Here is a 24,024-nt window from a genome sequence, read left to right on the forward strand (position 1 = left end):
CTTCGCCGGATAGTCGAACCTCGGATTCAGGAGGAACAGTGTGGTTTTCGTCCTGGTCGTGGAACTGTGGACCAGCTCTATACTCTCGGCAGGGTTCTTGAGGGTGCATGGGAGTTTGCCCAACCAGTCTACATGTGCTTTGTGGACTTGGAGAAGGCATTCGACCGTGTCCCTCGGGAAGTCCTGTGGGGAGTGCTCAGAGAGTATGGGGTATCGGAATGTCTTATTGTGGCAGTCCGCTCCCTGTATGATCAGTGTCAGAGCTTGGTCCGCATTGCTGGCAGTAAGTCGGACACGTTTCCAGTGAAGGTTGGACTCCGCCAAGGCTGTCCTTTGTCACCGATTCTGTTCATAACTTTTATGGACAGAATTTCTAGGCGCAGTCAAGGCGTTGAGGGGTTCCGGTTTGGTGGCCACGGGATTAGGTCTCTGCTTTTTGCAGATGATGTAGTCCTGATGGCTTCATCTGGCCGGGATCTTCAGCTCTCACTGGATCGGTTCGCAGCCGAGTGTGAAGCGACCGGAATGAGAATCAGCACCTCCAAGTCCGAGTCCATGGTTCTCGCCCGGAAAAGGGTGGAGTGCCATCTCCGGGTTGGGGAGGAGACCCTGCCCCAAGTGGAGGAGTTCAAGTACCTAGGAGTCTTGTTCACGAGTGGGGGAAGAGTGGATCGTGAGATCGACAGGCGGATCGGTGCGGCGTCTTCAGTAATGCGGACGTTGTATCGATCCGTTGTGGTGAAGAAGGAGCTGAGCCGGAAGGCAAAGCTCTCAATTTACCGGTCGATCTACGTTCCCATCCTCACCTATGGTCATGAGCTTTGGGTCATGACCGAAAGGATAAGATCACGGGTACAAGCGGCCGAAATGAGTTTCCTCCGCCGGGTGGTGGGTCTCTCCCTTAGAGATAGGGTGAGAAGCTCTGCCATCCGGGAGGAGCTCAACGTAAAGCCGCTGCTCCTCCACATCGAGAGGAGCCAGATGAGGTGGTTCGGGCATCTGGTCAGGATGCCACCCGAACGCCTCCCTAGGGATGTGTTTAGGGCACGTCCAGCTGGTAGGAGGCCACGGGGAAGACCCAGGACACGTTGGAAAGACTATGTCTCCCGGCTGGCCTGGGAACGCCTCGGGATCCCCCGGGAAGAGCTAGACGAAGTGGCTGGAGATAGGGAAGTCTGGGCTTCCCTGCTTAGGCTGCTGCCCCCGCGACCCGACCTCGGATAAGCGGAAGATGATGGATGGATGGATGGATGGATGTTTACACTGCAAGTAAAATGTGATCTTTATCAGACTCCCGTATAAATGCACACAGACCCCAATGTTGTTACAGTACAGCAGGGGAAGAAGATGGCACTGAATGCAGGACGTAGTTTAGATCTATTTATTGTAATATACAATATGAAATGAGGCGTGTAATTAATCCAAAATGTGTATGGTGTGCAACCATGTGAAGTGAGTCGATGTTGAGTGTTACCGGGAGTTGTTGAAGGTGCGTGTTGAATGAGCGGCGGAAGTCCAGGAAGGGCAAAGCAAGCTCTGAGGTCCGTGGGCAGGTGTGAGATCAAGGGCAAGAGCGAGGCGTCAGAGTCCGTGCCCAGGCGAGAGGTCAAGTTCCAGGAAGGCAGCAAGAAGACCAGAGGGAATCCAGGGAGAGAGGGACTGCGGGAACACGACACAGGACAACACAGAATGAGCATGGAGGTGGGGAAACAGAGAGAGAGAGTGCGCATAGAGCTAGACGTTTCGGCTTACTGTACGGAACAGATAATTAAGTTCTGGCCTGGAACGCAGGTTTGCTCTGGCTTAAGAAGCCCGGCCTCTCATCAGCTACAGGTGTGCAGATTGCTAAATGATTGCACCAGTGCAGCTGCTGCAGGAGTGGCACGCTTGGATGTACACGCTTGGAGGTGCCCTCAGCGCATCGCACAGATGAATATGCATTAGAATGTGTCCGGGCATGACAAATGTGCCCCCAATGTGGCCTCAACTTCACTTGCATGTGCAGTTCGAAATTGTGAAAACAATTGACCAGAGTCTGTAAATGGACAAGAAAGTCGCTTCTACTATTACAAAATTAAATAAAAGTCGGCACACCTTAAAATTTGTGTTTTTTTATGTGAATATAAATTAAAGTAATACATTGTATTAATGGACATATATAGTGTAATATATTTGGGAGGGTTCTGATCTTTTTATGGCTGTTAAGAAGAGGCAACATGAACATCAGCATGGGTCCACATTCGCTTTATTTTTAAACTCACTTATGCAAACAACTTACGCAACGTGCGTAACATGTAAGCAAATACACCAAAGCGTACACGTGATTTTTGGTCCTTCAACAATCGCTATTTCTTTAGAATCAGAATATCTAATGCATATACTGTATCAAGATATGTATTCTATTATTTGTGCACTATTGATTAGTGGCGCACCAAAAATTGGGCCGCGAAAAAAAGACTTTGCTCAATAAACTGGCTGTTGTGATGAAGTATCCACTTCCATTAGCGGGCTACGTCTTTCCCCACGCACACGATTGATGTTGCTCGCTCAAAACTGAGGAAAAAGACGCATTCGGGTCGCATTGCCGTTCAAACTTAAGTCACATTTGAAAAGAACGGATTCCAAATCGGATTCGTAGAAACCACCTTATGACCCTGTTTACACTGCACACCCAATCTGATTTTTTTGCCCTCAAGCGACACAGATCAGATTTTTTGAGCCAGTCTTAACATTTCAAAGTGCTTCAAATGTAATCTTTTTGCATCAGATTCAGGCCACATGAGGAGGTAATCCAAATCCGATAGGAATCTGATCTTATGTCTAAATGCAATGCGAGCCAAATGCGACGTTGTGTGACTTTTTCGTCAGCTTTGGGTGAGCTACGTCATTCGTGTAAATAATAAAGTAGAAGGTTGTGACCATACATCGGGAAGTTGGTCAAATTTTGACTTTCAACTTAGACACTGAAATGACAGGAAAGACACAAAAGACGCTCGTTTACGACCACTTTTTAATTTTATTTTTACCTGCGTATAGGTAATGATAGATTTTTGTATCCAAACGGTAAGATATAAACATCCCATCAGTTGGCATCCTAGTGAGAGCAGACATTGTACAGTAAGTAACTGATTGTTTTATAATGTTTATAGAGTAGTTTGTATTTCTTGTTTAGCACTCTGCAATACTGCTGCGCGATGCTTGATGTTTCCCTAAAGCTGGATCTATTTAGCACGCAGCTTCTAAAACGTTCTCTCTATATTCAGGCTCAGAACGATAAGGTTGTGGATCATCATTTGTTACAAAGTAGCCGTCGTTGGCTCTCATGAAGTCTGCCATGATAGTTGTGTTGTTGTTGTAGGAAACTGGTAACTTTGTGATGCGTCTGTAAAATTAATGTGCATGCTTTAATACATGTTATTATTAAAATGCCTGTAACTACATTACTTCTATACTTACAGCATGTATTTCCAACATTAATTGAGGTTTTGAGAGCGCTGTATAAGCGGAATAGAGCCAATCCCATTAGTTTGTTTTTAGCTGACTTTTGCTAGCATAAGAAGTTAGAATGTATAAAAAAGAAACATATATGTGCGCCTCTTTGACAAAAGACATGATTATTTAAGGACATAATGAAAAGGGCTGCAGTTTCAGGAGCCCAAAGGCTCAGGGGCCAGACATCAAAATGTGGATTTTTCGTAAGAAAGGGCCTCCGCAGGTTATATTTATTTGAGGCTGTGTTTACTTAATTTAAGTTGAGTTAAAGTTAAAGTGCCAATGATTGTCACACACACACGAGGTGTGGCGAAATTATTCTCTGCATTTGACCCATCACCCTTGCAAAGACACCTCGGCTTTCACACTGCACTGTGAAAAAATTAATTACTCTACCCTCGCTACTCCTTTCCCGCGTGTGCAGCTTGTTAACAATACGAAGAAAAATAAGATGTATTTTTTGTGGATTCCATTTTGTATTTTACATAAATAAAATAGAATGTTTAGTGTAAATATATTCACACAATAAACTACACATGTTTACACGTTTAGAAATTACACAACCGTCACACACCAAACATTGCATATGACTTATCACTATTTGCGTTGTCGCCCTATACAAGTCAAATTTAGCACTACATTTATTAAAACAAGATTTGATCATTACTCTCAGTTAAAAAACTACTAAGCCACAAATACAAAATACATCAGAATGTCAGCAATTTCAATGCAAAACAAACTAAATGTCTTTATGCCTAAATTATATCTACTTTCAAATATTTGACCAGGTTCTGTGATTAAATTTATATGCTGGGATTTCTACCATTGTTGCTTGTTTGGATCAAAGTGTCCGTCGCTTCAAACTCAAGCACTTGCTCGGTATAGAACATGCATACTTTGTTGTCCAGTCGTTGTTGAAAAGTCAGATTTTTTGAAATTTATTGTAATTTTTTCCAGGGTTGAGGGAGTACTCTTCTTCTACTCACCCCACTGATGCTTCATTGTGACACATATGCCTCGCTGTTGCCCACTTCAGGGTGGGGGGAGTACTGCATACGTGATCAGCCCTAGTTTTAATGGTTTAATCAAGCCTATTTGGGTGAGGTTTGGTGGGCCAAATGAAAAGCTTTGGCGGGCCGGATGTGGCCCGCTGGCTGCTAGTTGTACAAACATAACATAAGGATTGTGAATGATGTGCAATATTCCCGAAAAATTGCAGTTCCCCATAACGGCAAAAACCAAAGGATGTTTATCAAAACCAGTATTAGGAAACTATTTGTAGGTTGAGTGGCAACACTAAATTGGCCATAGTGTGTAAATGTGAGTGTGAATGTTGTCTGTCTATCTGTGTTGGCCCTGTGGTGAGGTAGCGAATTGTCCAAGGTGTACTACGCCTTCCTCCCAAATGTAGCTGGGATAGGCTCTAGAGCCCCGAAGACCTCAAAAGGCACAAGCGGTTGAAGATGGATGCATGGATTGAGTATTGAATTGATGTCCTGTGTTTTTCGTCTGATTGGATTTGTGATCAAAAATCGAATCATTCAATTAATCCTGCCAAATTTAGGTATCATTACTGGTTTGACGGTGGCAGAGGGGTTAGTGCGTCTGCCTCACAATACGAAGTTCCTGCAGTCCTGGGTTCAAATCCAGGCTCGGGATCTTTCTGTGTGGAGTTTGCATGTTCTCCCCGTGAATGCGTGGGTTCCCTCCGGGTACTCCGGCTTCCTCCCACTTCCAAAAACATGCACCTGGGGATAGGTTGATTGGCAACACTAAATTGGCCATAGTGTGTAAATGTGAGTGTGAATGTTGTCTGTCTATCTGTGTTGGCCCTGCGATGAGGTGGCGACTTGTCCAGGGTGTACCCTGCCTTCCGCCCGATTGTAGCTGAGATAGGCGCCAGCGCCCCCTGCGACCCCGAAAGGGAATAAGCGGTAGAAAATGGATGGATGGATGGATACTGGTTTGACCAATACTGCTCCTGTAACTACATTATATTGGATCATGATATCACTCAAAATTAATGTAAAGTAGCTAAACAACAGAACAATATGTGCTTAGTACACGTTGAAAGAAGTGTAGATAAAACCATGTTAACAATGTGGAACACTTTCCCTTGTGGATCAATAAAGTTTGTCTAAGTCTAAGTTTAAGTTACTGCAGGAAGTAACCTGATATTATTTGTAAATTAGCAAATAGATTAACAATAGTTTTGAGAAAATAATACAACTAAAAATGGGGCAATATTTTACCGCATATGTCAGCAGCAAAATTAAGAGCCTTTGTTACTCCTTTTGAAATGCTTCGATTATCATTTATATAACAAATAACACATTATATTTGGTTTATATAAATCATATATAAAATATATAGTAATAACATATATGACAAAATATATTTTAGACCAGGGGTCCCCAAACTTTTTGACTCGGGGGCCGCATTGGGTTAAAACAATTTGTCAGGAGGTCGGGCTGTATATATATATATACATATATATATATATATATATATATATATATATATATATTTATATATATATATATGTATATATATATATATATATATATATATATATTTATATATATATATATGTATATATATATATATATATATATATATATATATATATATATATATATATATATATATATATATATATATATATATATATATATATATATGTATATAGGTTAGTGCATGTGCCTCACTGTAGGTCCTGAGTAGTTCTGGGTTCAATCCCGGGCTCGGGATCTTATTGGTTGGAGTTTGCATGTTCTCCCCATGACTCCAGCTTACTCCCACCTCCAAAAACATGCACCAGGGGATAAGTTGATTGGCAACACTAAATTGGCCTTACTATGTGAATGTGAGTTTGAATGTTGCCTGTCTATCTGTATTGGCCCGGCGAAGAGCTGGCGACTTGTCCAGGGTGTACAAAGCCTTCCGCCTGAACGAAGCTGAGATAGGCTCCAGCCACCCCCGTGACCCCAAAAGGGACAAGCGGTAGAAAATGGATGGATGGATATGAATGGATTGATATATATATATTGATAGGGACGGCGTGGCGCAGTGGAAGAGTTGCCGTGCGCAACCCGAGGGTCCCTAGTTCAATCCCCACCTAGTAACAACCTTGTCACGTCCGTTGTGTCCTGAGCAAGACACTTCACCCTTGCTCCTGATGGGTGCTGGTTAGCGCCTTGCATGGCAGCTCCCTCCATCAGTGTGTGAATGTGTGTGTGAATGGGTAAATGTGGAAGTAGTGTCAAAGCGCTTTGAGTACCTTGAAGGTTGAAAAGCGCTATACAAATACAACCCATTTATTTACCATTTATATATATATATATATATATATATATATATATATATATATATGTATATATATATATATATTTATAAAATGCATTTTTAGACAATATGATTTGCCTGAGTGGCGAGGAGACACCGAGAGTAACACGCATTAGAAAATGGATCACAAAGGACAGATTTTAAATAATAATAATTAGAAAAAAAAAAAATGCTGAACTTGGGACTTCCCGCGGGCTGGATTTTGGACACTGTTTTAGACCATATTGCCCATCTCTATGAGAGAATAATGATTGTTGTTTTTTTTGTCGCAATGATAGCTCTGTAATAGATTGGGGTCAGCACACACTGTCTTAGGTACCAAGGAAGTACACAGTGTACATACTGTAGTATAGTTCTCTATGTGACCGGAATTAAAGAAGTAAGTATGGAAGTGCATGATCAGAGTAAAGCCAACATGAGGCTAATATATCTTTTTTGTTTTTCCATGCAGCATTCCATCTCTGTCCTTTGACCCGGCAAACGACTCACTCATGACTCGTTCACGAATACTCTTTAGTGGAGTCGCACGTTTCAGTCAAAGCTGGCATTTTCCCCTCAACAAAAGGCAGATGTCCGCCTTCTGCTGAACATGTTTTTATGAACACTTTCCGCTTATTTTCTTCAAATCGCAAAATCTGTTCCTACTTTTTTTAAACTTGACTTCCCACTGCCGATTCCTCACCATCACGTCCGCTAAGGTCGGTCCTCGCCGACATGTGGTCGACCTTCCTGGTGACTGACGAGGAGGGCCGTGGCGTGGGACCTGCCGCCGCTGGCACTGCTGCGCCAGTAGCCGCGGCCCAAAGCATGGGGGGCCTGGCCGGCCTCATGAGTGGACGCAGCACGTTCGGAGGCAACAAGCGGCGCAGGACGGGACACGCCATGACGGAGGCCCAGGAAGGAAAGGTTAGACGTCGCCATTAGCATTATCATCATGTCTAAGCATAACTGTTGTTGCTGTACACAGATCAAGCTGGCCTTCTTCGTGGCCATTGTGGGCGTGGTTTTGACGGTCCTGGGGGTGTGCACAGAGTTTTGGGTAGAGCTGGCACCTTCAAAGAGTTTCTACAACAACCAGGTAGGACACGTACACTCACCTGCTAGTGCCTGTCACGTGACTTTCTGTGTGGCAGACATGTCCGGCGGTCCACTTGGGCCTGTGGAAGGGATGCAGCAAGACGCTGTGGGTGGCCGACATCGACCCTGCCAGAGAGAGCTGCGGACCCGCTGAGCTGCCTGGAGGTGAATTACCTGACCTTTGACCTGCAGTAAAAAAAAATAGATGCAAATCACGTGGTTCAAAACTATTTGAATTATTGTGCCTCGCTCTCGTCCTTCCTGCAGAATCCAACTGCACCTACTTCAAGTTCTTCACCACAGGGGAGAACACCGTCGTGTTCAACAAGACGACACACAAGAGTGAGTCAGCTCATACTTGGCGGCGTCGCCTCACAACGCCCACGCTTTTTTTTTTTTTGGTGCCAAACCCTTCGCTCCCGTGGCCTCGCTGACTAGTCCGCCCACGACGTTGTGCTCCAGTGTTTCATCGCCGCCGTGCAGCCGCATGATGCAAACATCACATGGCCATTTTGCCACTAGAACTAGCAGAAGACATTTGCACTTGAAGTACATTTATTGACCTATAACACAGACGAGTGAAACCCAGAGAAGACATTTTATTTTCTAATGTATTATTACAAAAATGAACCTTATATTCATTCCGAATAATTAAAACAGTAAACATATTGAGTAGCTTGTTTTAATTTAGACATCTAGTTTGCCCATTCTTACCATCCTTGAGACCGCCGAATTCGGGAGATGGGGGTGTGGGGGTGTTGAGGTGAGGGAGGGGTGGGTGAGGGTTGGGTGAGGGTTGGGGGGTTGGGATGGTGGTAGCGGGGGTGTATATAAATAAATAATAAATGGGTTGTATTTGTATAGCGTTTTTCTACCTTCAAGGTACTCAAAGCGCTTTGACACTACTTCTACATTTACCTATTCACACACACATTCACACACTGATGGAGGGAGCTGCCATGCAAGGCGCCAACTAGCACCCATCAGGAGCAAGGGTGAAGTGTCTTGCTCAAGACACAACGGACGTGACGGGGTTGGTACTAGGTGGGGATTGAATCAGGGACCCTCGGGTTGCGCACGGCCAATCTTCCACTGTGCCACGCCGTCCCTAACAAGTATTTCTTATATATACATAAATATATATATATATATATATATATATATATATATATATATATATATATATATATATATATATATATATATATATATATATATATATATAATATAGCCCTGCGATGAGGTGGCTTCACGGTGGCAGAGGGGTTAGTGTGTCTGCCTCACAATACGGAGGTCCTGAGTAGTCAGGGGTCAATCCCGGCTCGGGATCTTTCTGTGTGGAGTTTCGCATGTACTCCCCGTGACTGCGTGGGTTCCTTCCGGGTACTTCGGCTTCCTCCCACTTCCAAAGACATGCACCTGGGGATAGGTTGATTGGTAACACTGAATTGGCCCTAGTGTGTGAATATGAGTGTGAATGTTGTTTGTCTATCTGTGTTGGACCTGCGATGAGGTGGGGACTTGTCCAGGGTGTACCCGCCTTCCGCCCGATTGTAGCTGAGATAGGCACCAGCGCCCCCCGCGACCCCAAAGGGAATAAGCGGTAGAAAATAGATGGATGGATATATATATATATATCTATATATATATATGTATATATGTGTGAGAAAAATCACAAGACTACTTCATCTCTACAGAACTGTTTTATGAGGGGTTCCCTCAATCATCAGGAGAAAAAAAAAAATCTCCTGATGATTGAGGGAACCCCCTCATGAAACAGTTCTGTAGAGATGAAGTAGTCTAGTGATTTTTCCCACACATACATATTGCGCTCTACCACGGTATCGACCACTATTCTCTGGATAATCCAATCAAGACATATATATATATATATATATATATATATATATATATACATATACCGTTCATGAATGAGGATATCCGTTCGGCCACCGTGTTCAATGGAGAAGTCTGAGCTACAAAATTTGCAAGCGGCATACCCCTTCCCCTCCAAGCTGTCCTGGATGAACTGAAATTATTTTTTCCAATCATTTTGGAACTTGCAAGCGTACTTCTTCTTAATCGTCGTCGCCATGTCTCTTGTTTGTTCTTCTGCTTCGTCTCTGTTATGTTTTTGGACATTACTACTTGCCGAAGTTTTGAAGTATAGCATTGATTGATTGAAACTTTTATTAGTAGATTGCACAGTACTGTACATATTCCGTACAATTGATCACTAAATGGTAACACCCGAATAAGTTTTTCAACTTGTTTAAGTCGGGGTCCAAGTTAATCAATTCATGGTAGCACGATGGGAATCTGGATGTTGTGTGTCAGTGTATTAACGTCCCGGCTGGAATACACACACGCTGAGAAATAGCTCCGTGCCTGCCTACTTTATGGGTTATAGATAAAACTATGGATAACAGAGACATATATAATAGTCTCCTTTTCAGGTATGAGAAGACGTTAAATGCAGTGCCTTTAAGGCACGCCCCCAATATTGTTGTCCGGGTGGAAATCGGAAGAAATTCGGGCGAATTGTTGCCCCGGGAGATTTTCGGGAGGGGCACTGAAATTCGGGAGTCCCTCGGAAAAATTAGGAGGGTTGTTAAGTATGCTGGTCAGCCTTTCCATAGCTTATCTTAAGCAATATTGTCCTAGCTTGTTTCGAATGAATTCACTCAAAAAATACAGTAAAACATGTTGAATTGTGATATCTGACAAGCTACCAAAGCAATAGAATAGTTAAATTTACCCTTAATGGCAAAAAATAGGATTAGAAATTAGCTATCTTATCCAAGTTTACATGACAGCAGCGGCCATTTTAGGGAAGCCATGTCCTGGGATCGACTGTCACATGCCTGTTACATGACTGTCACATGACTTTCACATGACTGTCACATGACTGTCACATGACTGTCACATGACAACCACTCCACAATGTTTCCTGTATGCCACTTAGTTGAGTGTGTGTTGAGTTTGTGTTTATTTAGAACATGATACATCGCAATTTCCAGTGCCTCTATTCAACATGTTCGAAAAGGAGTCGGAAGAAGCTGAGCTTATTTAATCCACCCCCTTTTCCTTTACATAGCAGTTGCTAAAACATTTGTTCACTTTTGTGTCAAGGTTGCGTGTATTTCCAATGTACGCACAGGGTAAGATGGGTTAAAAACAAAAAAAAATATGAAGGTGGGCGCACGGAGCAACAGTTGTAAGGGTGGGGCAGAGACAGATACAGCGAGAGAGCGAGGATTGATCAACTATCAAGGCATACTCAGTCAACAGCCATACAGGTCACACTGAGGTTGGCCATATAAACAACTTTAACACTGTTACAAATATGCGCCACACTGTGAACCCACACCAAACAAGAATGACAAACACATTTCGGGAGAACATTCGCACCGTAACAAAACATAAACACAACAGAACAAATACCCAGAACCCCTTGCAACACTGACTCCTCTGGAATATATAATGTATGTATACCCGGCACACCATTATTATCATTTTACGACTGAAGCAAAACACTTTTCACACTTTTATACTAAAATAAATACATTTAAAACTTATTAAATAAAAACAAAAAACTACCAGCAGCGGTAAAGTTTAGATACATGAAAGGAAATAAGAAAGTGAATGAATGTTTAAAACTGAATACATTAACATCCCATCCATCCATCCATCCATCCATTTCTACCGCTTATTCCCTTTTGGGGTCGCAGGGGGTGCTAGCGTCTATCTCAGCTACAATCGGGCGGAAGACGGGGTACACCCTGGACAAGTCCCCACCTCATCGCAGGGCCAACACAGATAGACAGACAACATTCACACTCACATTCACACACTAGGGCCAATTTAGTGTTGCCAATCAACCTATTCCCAGGTGCATGTCTTTGGAGGTGGGAGGAAGCCGGAGTACCCGGAGGGAACCCACACATTCATGGGGAGAACATGCAAACTCCACACAGAAAGATCCCGAGCCTGGAATTAAACCGAGGACTCCAGGACCTTCGTGTTGTGAGACGGACGCACTAACCCCTCTCCCACTGTGAAGCCCTACATAAACATATACGTACATACAAATTTGTCTTCTTTTTATATTATTTCTTTTAGTTAATTAAGTAACGTTTCTGACAACCTTTTTCCAAAACGCAGTATATAATGTGAGATATAACAGGACAATGCATACGTTTATCATTTGTTTTCAAAACGCTTACAAAAAAGTGGGACCCCAAAAATTTTATGTGGGACCCCATTTTTATGACGGGACCCCATTCTAAAAAAAACCCAGCGCCAACAGCGCTGTCAACAGAGGAGAAAAGATACTTTATTTAAATTAATATGTTATTTGTAAAGCAAGTTCAAGTATCATTGGCAAATTTTCACCTAGTCCTTGGCATGCTTGCCGCCTTGGATCGCATACATGTGTCCTCTTTTTGGGATTTCAGAATTTGGTAAGCCTAATTCATAGAAGGTTTACAGTATATAAAAAAAAAGCTATTTAGGACACATTTGAACATATTTAAAGTGTCACCATGCCTGATTATAGGTTGAATTAGCACCCAACTTGTTTATTTGTTAAAAGCGTTGTTGCATCACCACGTCTTCTTATGAGTTAGAACAAGGGTGTCCAAAGTGGGGCCCATGGGCCAAATTTGGCCCGCTAAGTTGTTTTGTTGGCCCACCGTTTGTGGGAACTTTAATATTAGGTTACTTGTGTTTCACACTTAAAATTAGGGGTTCACCAATCTCATTCTTGAAAAAAAACAAGTATCAAATTATATCGGCTTGCCTGTAAAGTGTCCGACATAAGCTCTGATACAAGCAGTTATGCTGTGAGTCTATTTTTGCTAAGGTGGGGAGCCATATGACAGCTAAATTTCATCCAATAAGCACACATGGTCGGTATGTTATTGTATTTTAGTCATTTACAAAAGGTAAACAAGGTCGGGGATAGACTACTAGGAGCTAGCAGCTACACAACAGCTAAGCACACAAGCTAAACATATAGTGTCCATAATTGAACAATATTGCAATCTAAAAGAACATTTGGCAATACAACCACGTATCAAATAATTATGAAAAATGCTACTTACACATGCAAAGTCAAAGTAGAAACATATTAAGTATCCAGTAACAGACGTGTCCGCAACATTTAACTTACTGCATCATGATCTTTGATTATTGTGGACACTAGGTGTTACCAAACATTCTTTTTTTCCACAATTTGATCACAGCATAAGTGTATTCCACATTCCATTATCATGGATTGATTTAAGTGGACCCCAACTTAAACAAGTTGAAAAACCTATTCGGGTGTTACCATTTAGTGGTCAATTGTACGGAATATGTACTGTACTGTGCAATCTACTAATAAACGTTTAAATAAATCAATCACTTCCACGCTACAAACTAATTTAAAGTATGCATGTTTCTTATTTTTATCGTATCGGAATAATGTCATTATTGGTCAATACTCAAGACTCCAATATCTGGATCGTATCGGAAGTGAAAAAGTTGTATTGGGACCAGTGTTGGGTTAGTTACTGAAAACTAGTAACTACTTACAGTTACTAGTTACTTTATTTCAAAAGTAACTCAGTTACTAACTCAATTACTTACACCAAAAAGGTATGTTACTGTGAAAAGTAACTATTTAGTTACTTCTTTAAAAAAAAAAAAAAAAATTAAGGTTCCCATTAATGCCCTTTTAGCCTTCATTTCAGTACTGGTAAAGCACTGGAGAATAATACAATCTGTTGATCAACTTGATGTGCATTTGCATCACTGAACTCTATTGAGCAATGGGGTCTACATACAACACACCAAGACAAAGATATGTTTCAAACGACCAATTTATTTTGGGCCAGAACAAATTGACAAAAGTATTTTAAATAGCTGCAACATAACAAACATAAGTAACAAACCACATAATAACAACATGTCACAACAAAGCTGTAAACCTGGCTTCACCCAAGGAAGGCACACATGACGTAATTATATGTCATGTCACTATATACCGCACACATACTGCTATGGACACGCCCATCCAGGCGTTTTTTTCTCTTAAGGAATTGTGAAATAAAAACATGTCTTCATGAGATCAACACCGTACTGAAGCCCAGAACACGCTATGCATTTCCCCTGTTTTAGTTTAGAGAAAAGAAAAGATTGTCCTGGCCCACTAGGATCCCTCTTTATGTTTGTGAACTTTATAGTCCATACCATGGGTGTCAAACTCTGGCCTGCGGGCCAAATATGGCCCGCCGTGTATTTTCATTTGGCCCTTGAGGCAATATCAAATTAACATTAGAGCTGGCCCGCTGGTATTATACAGCGGCGGTGTCGCTGTAACACAGCATTCACCGCTAATACTCATACTTGCTAACAGCCCCCCTCCCCCCTCCGATTTTCCAAAGAGACTCCCAAATTTCAGTGCCCCTCACGAAAATCACAGGGGGCAACCACTCTCACAAATTTCTCCCGATTCCCACCTGGACAACAACATTGGGAGACTGCCTCAAGCATCCTCTAAAACCTTTCGTCACGTCCGCTTTTCCTACGTAGAAACAGCATGCCGGCCTAGTCACATGATATATGTGGCTTTTACACACACACACGCTAATGCAATACAAGCTTGGTCAACAGACATACAGGTCACACTGAGGGTGGACGTATAAACAACTTTAAGACTGTTACAAATATGCGCCACACTGTGAACCAACACTAAACGAGAATGACAAGCACATTTCGGGAGAACATCCGCACTGTAACACAACATAAACACAACAGAACAAATACACAGAATCCCTTGCAGCACTACCTCTTCCTGGACGCTACAATATAAAAATGTATTATCAGCCTGTGGGAAAAGTTTATTTTGATATTTACCTGAGAAGGCTGCAAATAGAAAAGAGGCATTCAATTTCTATTTAAATTTGATTTGATATGCCATTGCTATTTTTAAATTATTAGTATTATTTGAAACTCGATTTTGCATGTCACTATAAAGGTATATAAGTCTCGCTTGTTCAATATTAAATGCAAAAATTGTTTGGGTCCCTATTAAAAGGTAAATTTGTTCAACCTTGGCCCGCGGCTTTGTTCAGTTTAAAATTTTGGCCCACTCTGTATTTGAGTTTAACACCCCTGGTCTATACGTTTGTGATGTGATAATAAAATACTCTAGAAGTCTAGAATGAAACAGTATATAAGGGAATTGACAGAGTGTGTACCTTCATTCGGGACACCTACTTAAACTCGCTGTGTTTGGCTAGCTGCCCATCGGCCCATTTTTACTTTGGCCCTTTGTGGCAGAAAGGTTTGGCACCCTTGGGTTAGAAAGAACACAGATATCCAGCCATTTGTTTTAAGATGTCCTAAGTCAGGCCACCTGAGGGCGCTCTTTTTTTTTTTTTTGGTTAAACGACACAGTAAACCTTTTTCAACCCTCTTCAATTCTTGTGCCTTTTCCAAATGACTTTTTTTCCGCCCCCCATGCAGATTTGAACGTGGCGGCGGCCATGTTGTCCCTCTTCAGCTTGGTGCTGATGGTGATGGGCGCCATCTGCATCAGCATGGCGCTAAGCAAGGATATCGTCTTCTTCCTCAAGCCTGCCTCCGTCTGCTTCATCCTGTCAGGTACAGTCCCAAGGAGTTGAGATGAGTTGAGTCTGTGTTTATTTGGAACATGCATGCATACAACATGATACATCATAATTTCCAGTTTCTCTCTTCAACATGTTCGAAAAGGAGGAGAAAAAAGCAGAGCTTATTTAATCCTACCCCTTTTCTTTTATATATTAGTTGTTAAAACTTTTGTACACTTCCTGTTCTCAAATTATTCACAATATACTCCATAAGTAATAACATTAAAAATCGTAAAAAAAAAAAAATAATAATTAGCGAAGTAAGTTTAATTTCATATGGTGAAATAAATAAGATTATCTAGAAAATGAATGGATGGATGAAATAAATTCAGAATGTTTATCATGGTTCTTCTTCGTTGTACTTTAAAAAAACTTTGTAGTTTGACGAGTTCTTTGAAGTCGATTATGATAGTACATTGTAGTGTTGTCCCGATACCAATATTTTGGCACTGGTACCAAAATAATTTCGATACTATACGATACTTTTCTAAATAAAGGGGACCACAAAAAAATTACATTATTGGCATTGTTTTAATAAAAAATTGTACGGTACATTAAACATATGTTTCTTATTGCAAGTTTGTCCTTAAATAAAATAGTGAACATAAATGATAACTTGTCTTTTATTAGTAAGTAAGTAAACAAAGTCTCTTAATTTTGCTGCTGGCATATGCAGTAACATATTGTGTCATTTCCCCTTCTATTATTTTGTTAATATTATTAGGGGCAAGTGGTAGAAAATTAACTATTAATCTACTTGTTCATTTACTGTTAATATCTGTTTACTTTCTCTTTTAACATGTTCTATCTAAACTTCTGTTAGAATGTAATACTCACTTATTCTTCTGTTGTTTGATACTTTACATTAGTTTTGGATGATACCACAAATTTGGGTATCAATCTGATACCAAGTCGTAACAGGATCATCATACATTGGTCTGTTATGTTTTGACTAAGTGGAGGTGACGGCAAACAGACACTAGAGAGTTTTTGTTCAATAATTTATTGTATATATATATATATATATATATATATATATATATATATATATATATATATATATATATATATATATATATAAAATAATAAACAATACTAACTACTAAACAAAGGAAATGAAGTGTGACAAAACTTAAGAGTGTGTATGGTATAAGACTATGTGTAGAAATTAACTGAAGTGTGTGTTACCCAAGTGTTGAACAAGATACGAGGAACGGGGCAGTCCATGTGGCAGGCAGGCCATCCGGGGCGAGAGAGAGGCGTCAGAATCGAGGGGCGAGCGAGGAGTCGAGGAACGAGGGAGGCAGTCGAGATCCAGGGCAACGGAAGGAAAACACTGCTGAAACACGGGAAGACAAGGGACAAATCAAGCCGCGGAGAGGAAACAAGGATACAACAAACAGCTTGTCGCTTACAGTACACCATGAAAAACTAAGTTTCCGCGCCGATCCTTGGGTTCACTGGTCCTTTATTTAGCTCGTCATCATCAGTTACAGGTGTGCAGATTGTCTGATCGTCTGCTGGCTTGTAGCTGCGTGGGCGTGCTCCTCCCAGCGCGAGCAGGGTTGTGTCTGAGCGCGCTGTCAGCGGATCCTCCGGGTGGTTCCGCAGAGGATGGAGACGCATACTGCGCGTGCGTCATAACATTGGTCATATTCAAAGTCCTCATGTGGGTTTAGAAACATAACATAAATTAAAGAAAACGAAAGAAGATGTTGTCATTCCAAAAACTATCTACGTAATCATGGTAGTATCGACCAGATACATTCCTGTACTTGATAACATTACAGTGTATGTTAGGTGTAGATCCACTACTGGCGTTTGTTTACACCTAGTTTTAAGCCAAAATGCGTCCGGTCTCCCTTTTCTGTCTACACACATTGTATGTTTGTAAATATTCCGTGACTGTGCGCTGCCGAACAAGCTCGTCTGCTCGTAAACCAGCAATGACACGACGTGACCACGACAGGGGCGCGGGGACGTGGAGGGTGGGGTTGACCTGTACTTTTCAGAGGCGTTATAGTACCGAATATGATTCATTTGTATCACAGTACTATACTAATACCAGTATACCGTACAACCTTAGTACATTGTTTGTTTATTTGCTTAATCCATTCCATACTTTAATTCCACATACTAATATACTGAAGGTCTTCAGTGTCGTACGTGCGCACAAATGTTTTAAATTACATTTTTCTAGAACATTAAATTTCTCGTCTTTTGTTGTATATTCTTGGGTTTGCTTTGTGCATGATTTTAGCTGTTTGCAAATTCACTATGTGGTGGAGTTTCAGTATTTTCGATTGAGTCCAAAGAGTCCAGCTCACAGGAAGTACTCAGGACAGACATCCTTTCTTCTCGTCCTCAGGCATCCTGGTCCTCCTGTCCCTGTTGGTCTTCCAACAAGCGGTGTGGGCGCTCCTGGCTAGCGACCACTCTGTCCCCCTCCATCACCAGTTCTCGTGGTCCGTGTCCTGCCTGGGTTGCGCGGGGGCCATCCTCATCGTGGGCGGGGTGCTCTTCTTGATCCTGGCGCTGCCTTACAGCCCCTGGCAGAGGTGCCTCCCTCACAGCGACAGCAGCAGCTAGTGGCCCGGAAGCCATATTGCACTTTGTGTCAGGTGGGCTGGGGGGAGGGGCTATGGAGGCACTTTCGAAAAGACGTTGGCTAAAGGTGTTTACTTTACTACAATGTAAACATCCAATATGGAGTCTTAAAGCTCAGATGGGATCCACAGACAATCCTGCCTCATTTAAATGATTCATTCTCTCTCAACTACAGTTGTCTCCGGCCTGCAAGCTAATACTGTTTGGCTTGCTTCGACAGCAATGTCCATTGTTTCCCACCGAGGGTCGCATACTGAAATATTAAATAAAGCATGCGGTGGCCATTTTGATATTTGACATTTTTACGAAACCAACCACACTGCAAGCTGATAAGTGACATATATCTAAAGGAAAAACAGCATTGTATTATAAGTGATGGCTCTTTTCTCCCTATATTTAAAATTTTTGCTGGTTTTTATCCCTTTTTTGTTTGCATCTTACAAATATTCAAACTTAATTGTTTCTGAAATTCAATTTGAAAATGTATCTTATTTCTTTAATATTTTGACTTCATTTTTCATCTTTATTCCTTTTTTCTGCCAAAATGGCAACTTTTTTTGTTTGTTTGTTCCTCATATTATTCTGACCTGAAAAGAAAAGCAAACAACAAACAAATTAATTACATTTAGTTCCCTTATGATATAACTATATTATCGTAAAATCGTTTTTTATTTTTATTTAAAAAAGCTCATAAGATTACAACTTTTTTCCCCTTGATATTATCATTTAACAGTGTTTGTCACAGTACAGCAATCTAGTGGTGTGTGTATATATATATATATATATATATATATATATATATATATATATATATATATATATCTATCTGTGTTGGCCCTGCGATGAGGTGGCGACTTGTCCAGGGTGTACCCCGCCTTCCGCCCGATTGTAGCTGAGATAGGCGCCAGCGCCCCCCGCGACCCCGAAAGGGAATAAGCGGTAGAAAATGGATGGATGGATGGATATATATATATATATATATATGTAATAAGGATTTATAATAATACAATAATAATAATTTGCATAAGTTGCAATGATGCATTTGCAAGGTGAGTACAAAAAATTACAATCAACACCAATGTTTGAAACTATAAACTGACATTAAGTCGCTTCTTTTTGTTGATTCTTATGCCACAAATAAAAAATTGTATGAAAAATCTTTATTGTCCTAATATTTCCACTTTAGTCTCATAAAATTATGACTTTTTTCTCTTAATATCATGCCGGAAGCATTTAAAAATAAAAACGTATTTTTCTTTTAATATTTCAACGTTATGCTTTTAAATTTATTTTTCCACCAATATATTTCTACTTTATTATTGCAAAATTAAGATTTTTTTTCTGTTTAAGTATTTGTTTTAATCTCTTAATATTATCTCTTTATTCTACCAATATTTACAATGTATTGTAATAAAATAACTGCTCTTTTTTCCAGTCTTCATTTTAAATCTTTTTTTTTTTTAAATTTGGTTTAGTTTAATTTTATATTTGGACAATACACAAGCGGTAGAAAATGAATGGATGGGAAAATAAGCCACAGGAAGAAATGACCCCTTGGCTGAACTTTGTACATCCCTTTGTTTGCAGCTATAAAGATTTTTTTTGGTAACGTGTTGCTAAAAAACTAACCAGTCATTAATCCTTTAAACATGTGCTCTTGCAGGAAGTGTTCGCTATACTGTGTGTGCTGCCTGTTGATAATTTCTAATAATTGTCCTCTTTGTGTTTTGGGTTTTTATTATTCGTGTTATTATATACTGCACATGAGTTGCTAATTACATATACCCTCCTCAAAAACAAGACACTTGTTAGTGCGGACTTTGTAGAGAAGATTTTGTATGAGGGACTTAATAAAGTGTGGTATTTTATTATGTCTCATTAATAAGAGCCCCTCATGTAGCTAATGAATAATACAAAATATAAAAAAATAAGACAATGTTGTCAGTGACATTGACAAGTGATGTGTAGCTCACAGTAGATCTCAGTCTCCATGTTGACCTGCTGGAAGGCTTAATTGAGCCTCTCCTACGTACTTTGGCTGCGACCCCCTCTCTAAATATAGAGAGTGGTCAACAGGAACACAACCACACAACATTACACACGTACACAAACGAACACACACGCACACTCACATTGGTACACCGTCAATATGAGTTAACTAAGAGCTCATCAAGTCAGAGGCTTGTCATCAAATGTCTTCACGTTGAGTCAGCGCCATCATTTCCATTTAACATGTCCTGGTTGTCTTCGTGTCCCACATCTGACGACCCCTCCCTCCCACCTCCCCCCTCGGAGTGACAAGATGCACCCTCGCCTGAGCGTTACGGCGGATTTAAGCGCCAAAGCAAGTAAAAAAAAAAATCATCTTGACTGGCAGCCTCACCCACACCTGAGTAAAGTGTGCACGCGGCTCAGGAAGCTGTGCATGTTATCAGCGAGAGCAGACAAGGAAGGAAATTAAAGCGTTGGCTCCGATGGTGACTTCATCCCAGCCAAGTGCATAATGGGAGCGACTTACGCGTACTTAGCATTTCAAGTGTGTTACAATAAAAGTAAAATGCAAGTTGTTGACATCCACATTCACCCTTCTACATTGGAAAAAGTTGGCCAACTGTTATTTTGAAGCGATATTCATTTTTTTGGTTACTGTTGTGTTTTGACCAAATGTTCCTCAGAGGGAATTTTAAGCTGCTGGTCACCCCCAAGTTCTTTTGATGGCACATAAGCTGGTTGTAAATGAATCCCAGACAGAGTAGTTATTTTGACATTTTATTCCAAAGCTTTGGGAGACCAATCTATGAACAACACATTCAAACCGCATCACCCAAGTTGATCTGGCAATACTACGGAAGTCTGGCCTTTTACCCTACGCCACTCGCCCTCCCCTACAGAGCGAATACACTTATCTATTCTCTTCCTCAGCTGGAGCCAGACAGAGATAGGAAGAAGAAGTATCGCTGTTCCTGCAATCCGAGCACAAGGTCGTCTACAGTGTACCATCGGTCAGGAGATAGGTAAAAGATAAAGTAGAAGATGGAACACTAGCTATTTCAAATATGACTATGGAACAAAATAAATAACTTCTAAATATGGATATATGTAGATATCTATCTCCGTCATTTTCTATTCTTTACTGCCTCAGTATTGGATAAATAAGTGCAATTTTGCCAGCAAGGCCTTCTCTGCTGGCCTAACATAGCCAGAAATCATGATCATAATTAAAGATAAATGTAATGTTTAATTTACTTTCCCTAAATATCTAAAGGTATTCATATTCTCTTCATGTCATATTATGTTCTTTCCAATGCGGTTGTTTTTATTTGAGTTTCTGTCCAATCAGAATTCAGCTAGCTTATGTTGCCATGCTGTACACAATCTGTCCGGGGCCTTCAGAATCAGCAATGCAGGCGTCTGTGCACTGTAAGTGAATGGACATATACAGGTGATAGACAATTGTGATAGCCAATCAGATCACGAGTTGTTGTCAGTAAGGCCTGCAAGCTGGCCTAACCTTGTGATTGGATACTGACTTAGGAGTCCCAAGTCAGTATCCAATCACAAGGAAGCCAACAGGAAGTGGCACCGGAACCATACAAGCCATAGAAATCCCCCAAAAAACTCAGCGGTGCAATAACCACAAAGATAAAGTGTTCGTCTTACACCTAGTAATCCGCTGCGGACAGACGAAGCCAAGCAATGCAGGTTTACACGCCCGTAAAGGAAATCTAATTTTGGCAGGCAATCACATTTTGTCACAATACCGGCAGAAAAATGGTTTGCCCCTTACTTTGACACAAATCAACCAACTACGACGGTACCACCGGATGCTAAAAATTGTGAGTTCAAATATTTTATTTCTTTATTTTTTCAATTGCTGAATCCGGTTCATTGAATGTCAAATGCGCCGAAAAATAGACCCTTTTGTACACTGTTGAGGGGATTCAATGCAGAGTAGCGTGCAAGTGTGTTTCTGTATATCATCTCCAGCCGTGTCCATGTGGCGACATAAATTACGGTATTTTGAGAGGTGAAGTCGGACTAAGTAGGGAGGGCATCAAAGAAAGCCTAGGTGAGAAACGCAAGGCCCGCCACTGTGTTCTCTCGAATGCAGAAGGTCAAGCAAGAGCAGTGTGCAGGTAGGAGTCTGTCTTTAATTCGATGAGGCAGGACAATAAATACAAAAACACGGATGCTAAACAAGCGTGTAGCCAAAAACCAAATAGTCACCAAGGGTGAACAGCGAGATGGTCTATAACAGGGGTCGGCAACCCAACATGTTGAAAAAGCCATATTGGACTAAAAATACAAAAACAAATCTGTCTCGAGCCGCAAAAAATTAAAAGCCATATAACATACAGATAGTGTCTCATGAGATATAAATTGAATGAAGAGGACTTAAAGGAAACTAAATGAGCTCAAATATAGCTACAAATGAGGCATAATGATGCAATATGTGCTGTATATACAGCTAGCCTAAATAGCATGTTAGCATCGATTAGCTTGCAGTCATGCAGTGACCAAATATGTCTGATTAGCACTCCACATAAGTCAATAACATCAACAAAACTTACCTTTGGGCATTCATGCACAACGTTAAAAGTTTGGTGGACAAAATAAGACAGAAAAATAAGTGGCATAAAACACGTCTTAGAATGTCGGAGAAAGTATATACATGTAAACAAACTACGGTGAGTTCAAGGACCGGCAAAATTAGTAGGACAAAACAGCGCTCGCCAAAGACTCGAATCAGTGAAGCATGTTTAATATAAACAGTGAGCTTTATAACAATTAGGGAGGTTTGTGTAATGTTTGTCCTCCTACAGAAACCATATTTAAACAAAAAATCTGTTTTTTTCCCCTTATCTTTTTCCATTTTTCATATATTTTTGAAAAAGCTCCAGAGAGCCACTAGGGCGGCGCTAAAGAGCCGCATATGCTCCAGAGCCTCTGGTTACAGACCCCCGGTCTATAACAAGGGAAAAGTAATTACCGGTAAGAGTGGAGAAAACAAGACAAAACGTAAATGTTGCGAAGAGTGAGCATCGACCCAACAACTTGTGCTGTGTGACTGAAAACTATAAAGGAGAGTGATTAATCAAAACAGCTGTTGGGAATACTAATTACTAAACAAGGGCAGGTGTGGAGAATTAGTGTCCATGGAAACCAAAAGTAAACGAAAGGAAAGAGGTAACAGCAAGGAAACTAAAACATAGGAAAAAAGCTACAAAACATAAATCAAGCCATGACCCGGGCAACGCAGCATGACACATTCCACACCTCATCTGCTCTATGATTTGTTCCTTTGTGCAGTTATTTTCTCACATGGATCTTTTTTGTTAGCCTGGATTATATTTTCAAGACTTTTGACGACACTGTCGAGATTTGTGATGTTGTTTCTTTTTTATAATTGTTTGTCAGCCGTTCGTCAGCCAGCTGTATTTAGTTAGCTTCTATATCTGACTTCCACAACAGCTCAGTTAGCCTTTATCATGTATTTGTCAAAGTTTGTTTGTGACGAACCCCAAGATGCAGAGACGGAGGCAGGCATTGAACAGGAAAACATGATTTAATAAATATACTAAAATAAGAACATACCAAAAGGGTACAAAAAAAAGCGCGCACGAGGCTGATAACAAACAAAGAGAGCTAGCATGGGAACTGGAAAATAAACAGAGCTTATTATAAGCTAGCAAAAACAAAAATGCCTAGCGTGGAAGGTAGCGGGTAGCGAGCAGGAAAACAGAAGTCGTACTTATAAAATGAAAGAACAAACTGGAAGCAGGGAACAAAAAGCTACAAACATCAAACAAATATTGCTTACCTCTACGCTGCAAAGACACGCCAA

The 24,024-nt window shown here is 40.9% G+C and overlaps 1 protein-coding gene across 1 annotated transcript in view; it reads left to right on the forward strand.

The window, feature by feature from the left end:
- The window catches only part of LOC133557703 (voltage-dependent calcium channel gamma-6 subunit-like), a 27,183-nt gene extending 7,136 nt beyond the window's left edge, over positions 1–20,047 (forward strand). The window contains exons 2-7 of the mRNA XM_061908407.1: positions 7,289–7,743; positions 7,805–7,915; positions 7,971–8,079; positions 8,182–8,256; positions 15,427–15,564; positions 17,941–20,047. Coding sequence (XP_061764391.1) covers positions 7,552–7,743; positions 7,805–7,915; positions 7,971–8,079; positions 8,182–8,256; positions 15,427–15,564; positions 17,941–18,161 — 846 coding nt within the window. The 5' untranslated portion in view covers positions 7,289–7,551 and the 3' untranslated portion in view covers positions 18,162–20,047. The remainder of the gene's footprint in view (positions 1–7,288; positions 7,744–7,804; positions 7,916–7,970; positions 8,080–8,181; positions 8,257–15,426; positions 15,565–17,940) is intronic.
- Positions 20,048–24,024: the final 3,977 nt, after the last annotated feature.

The sequence above is a fragment of the Nerophis ophidion genome, linkage group LG08 (genome assembly GCF_033978795.1).
Source record: "Nerophis ophidion isolate RoL-2023_Sa linkage group LG08, RoL_Noph_v1.0, whole genome shotgun sequence".
Taxonomy (NCBI): domain Eukaryota; kingdom Metazoa; phylum Chordata; class Actinopteri; order Syngnathiformes; family Syngnathidae; genus Nerophis; species Nerophis ophidion.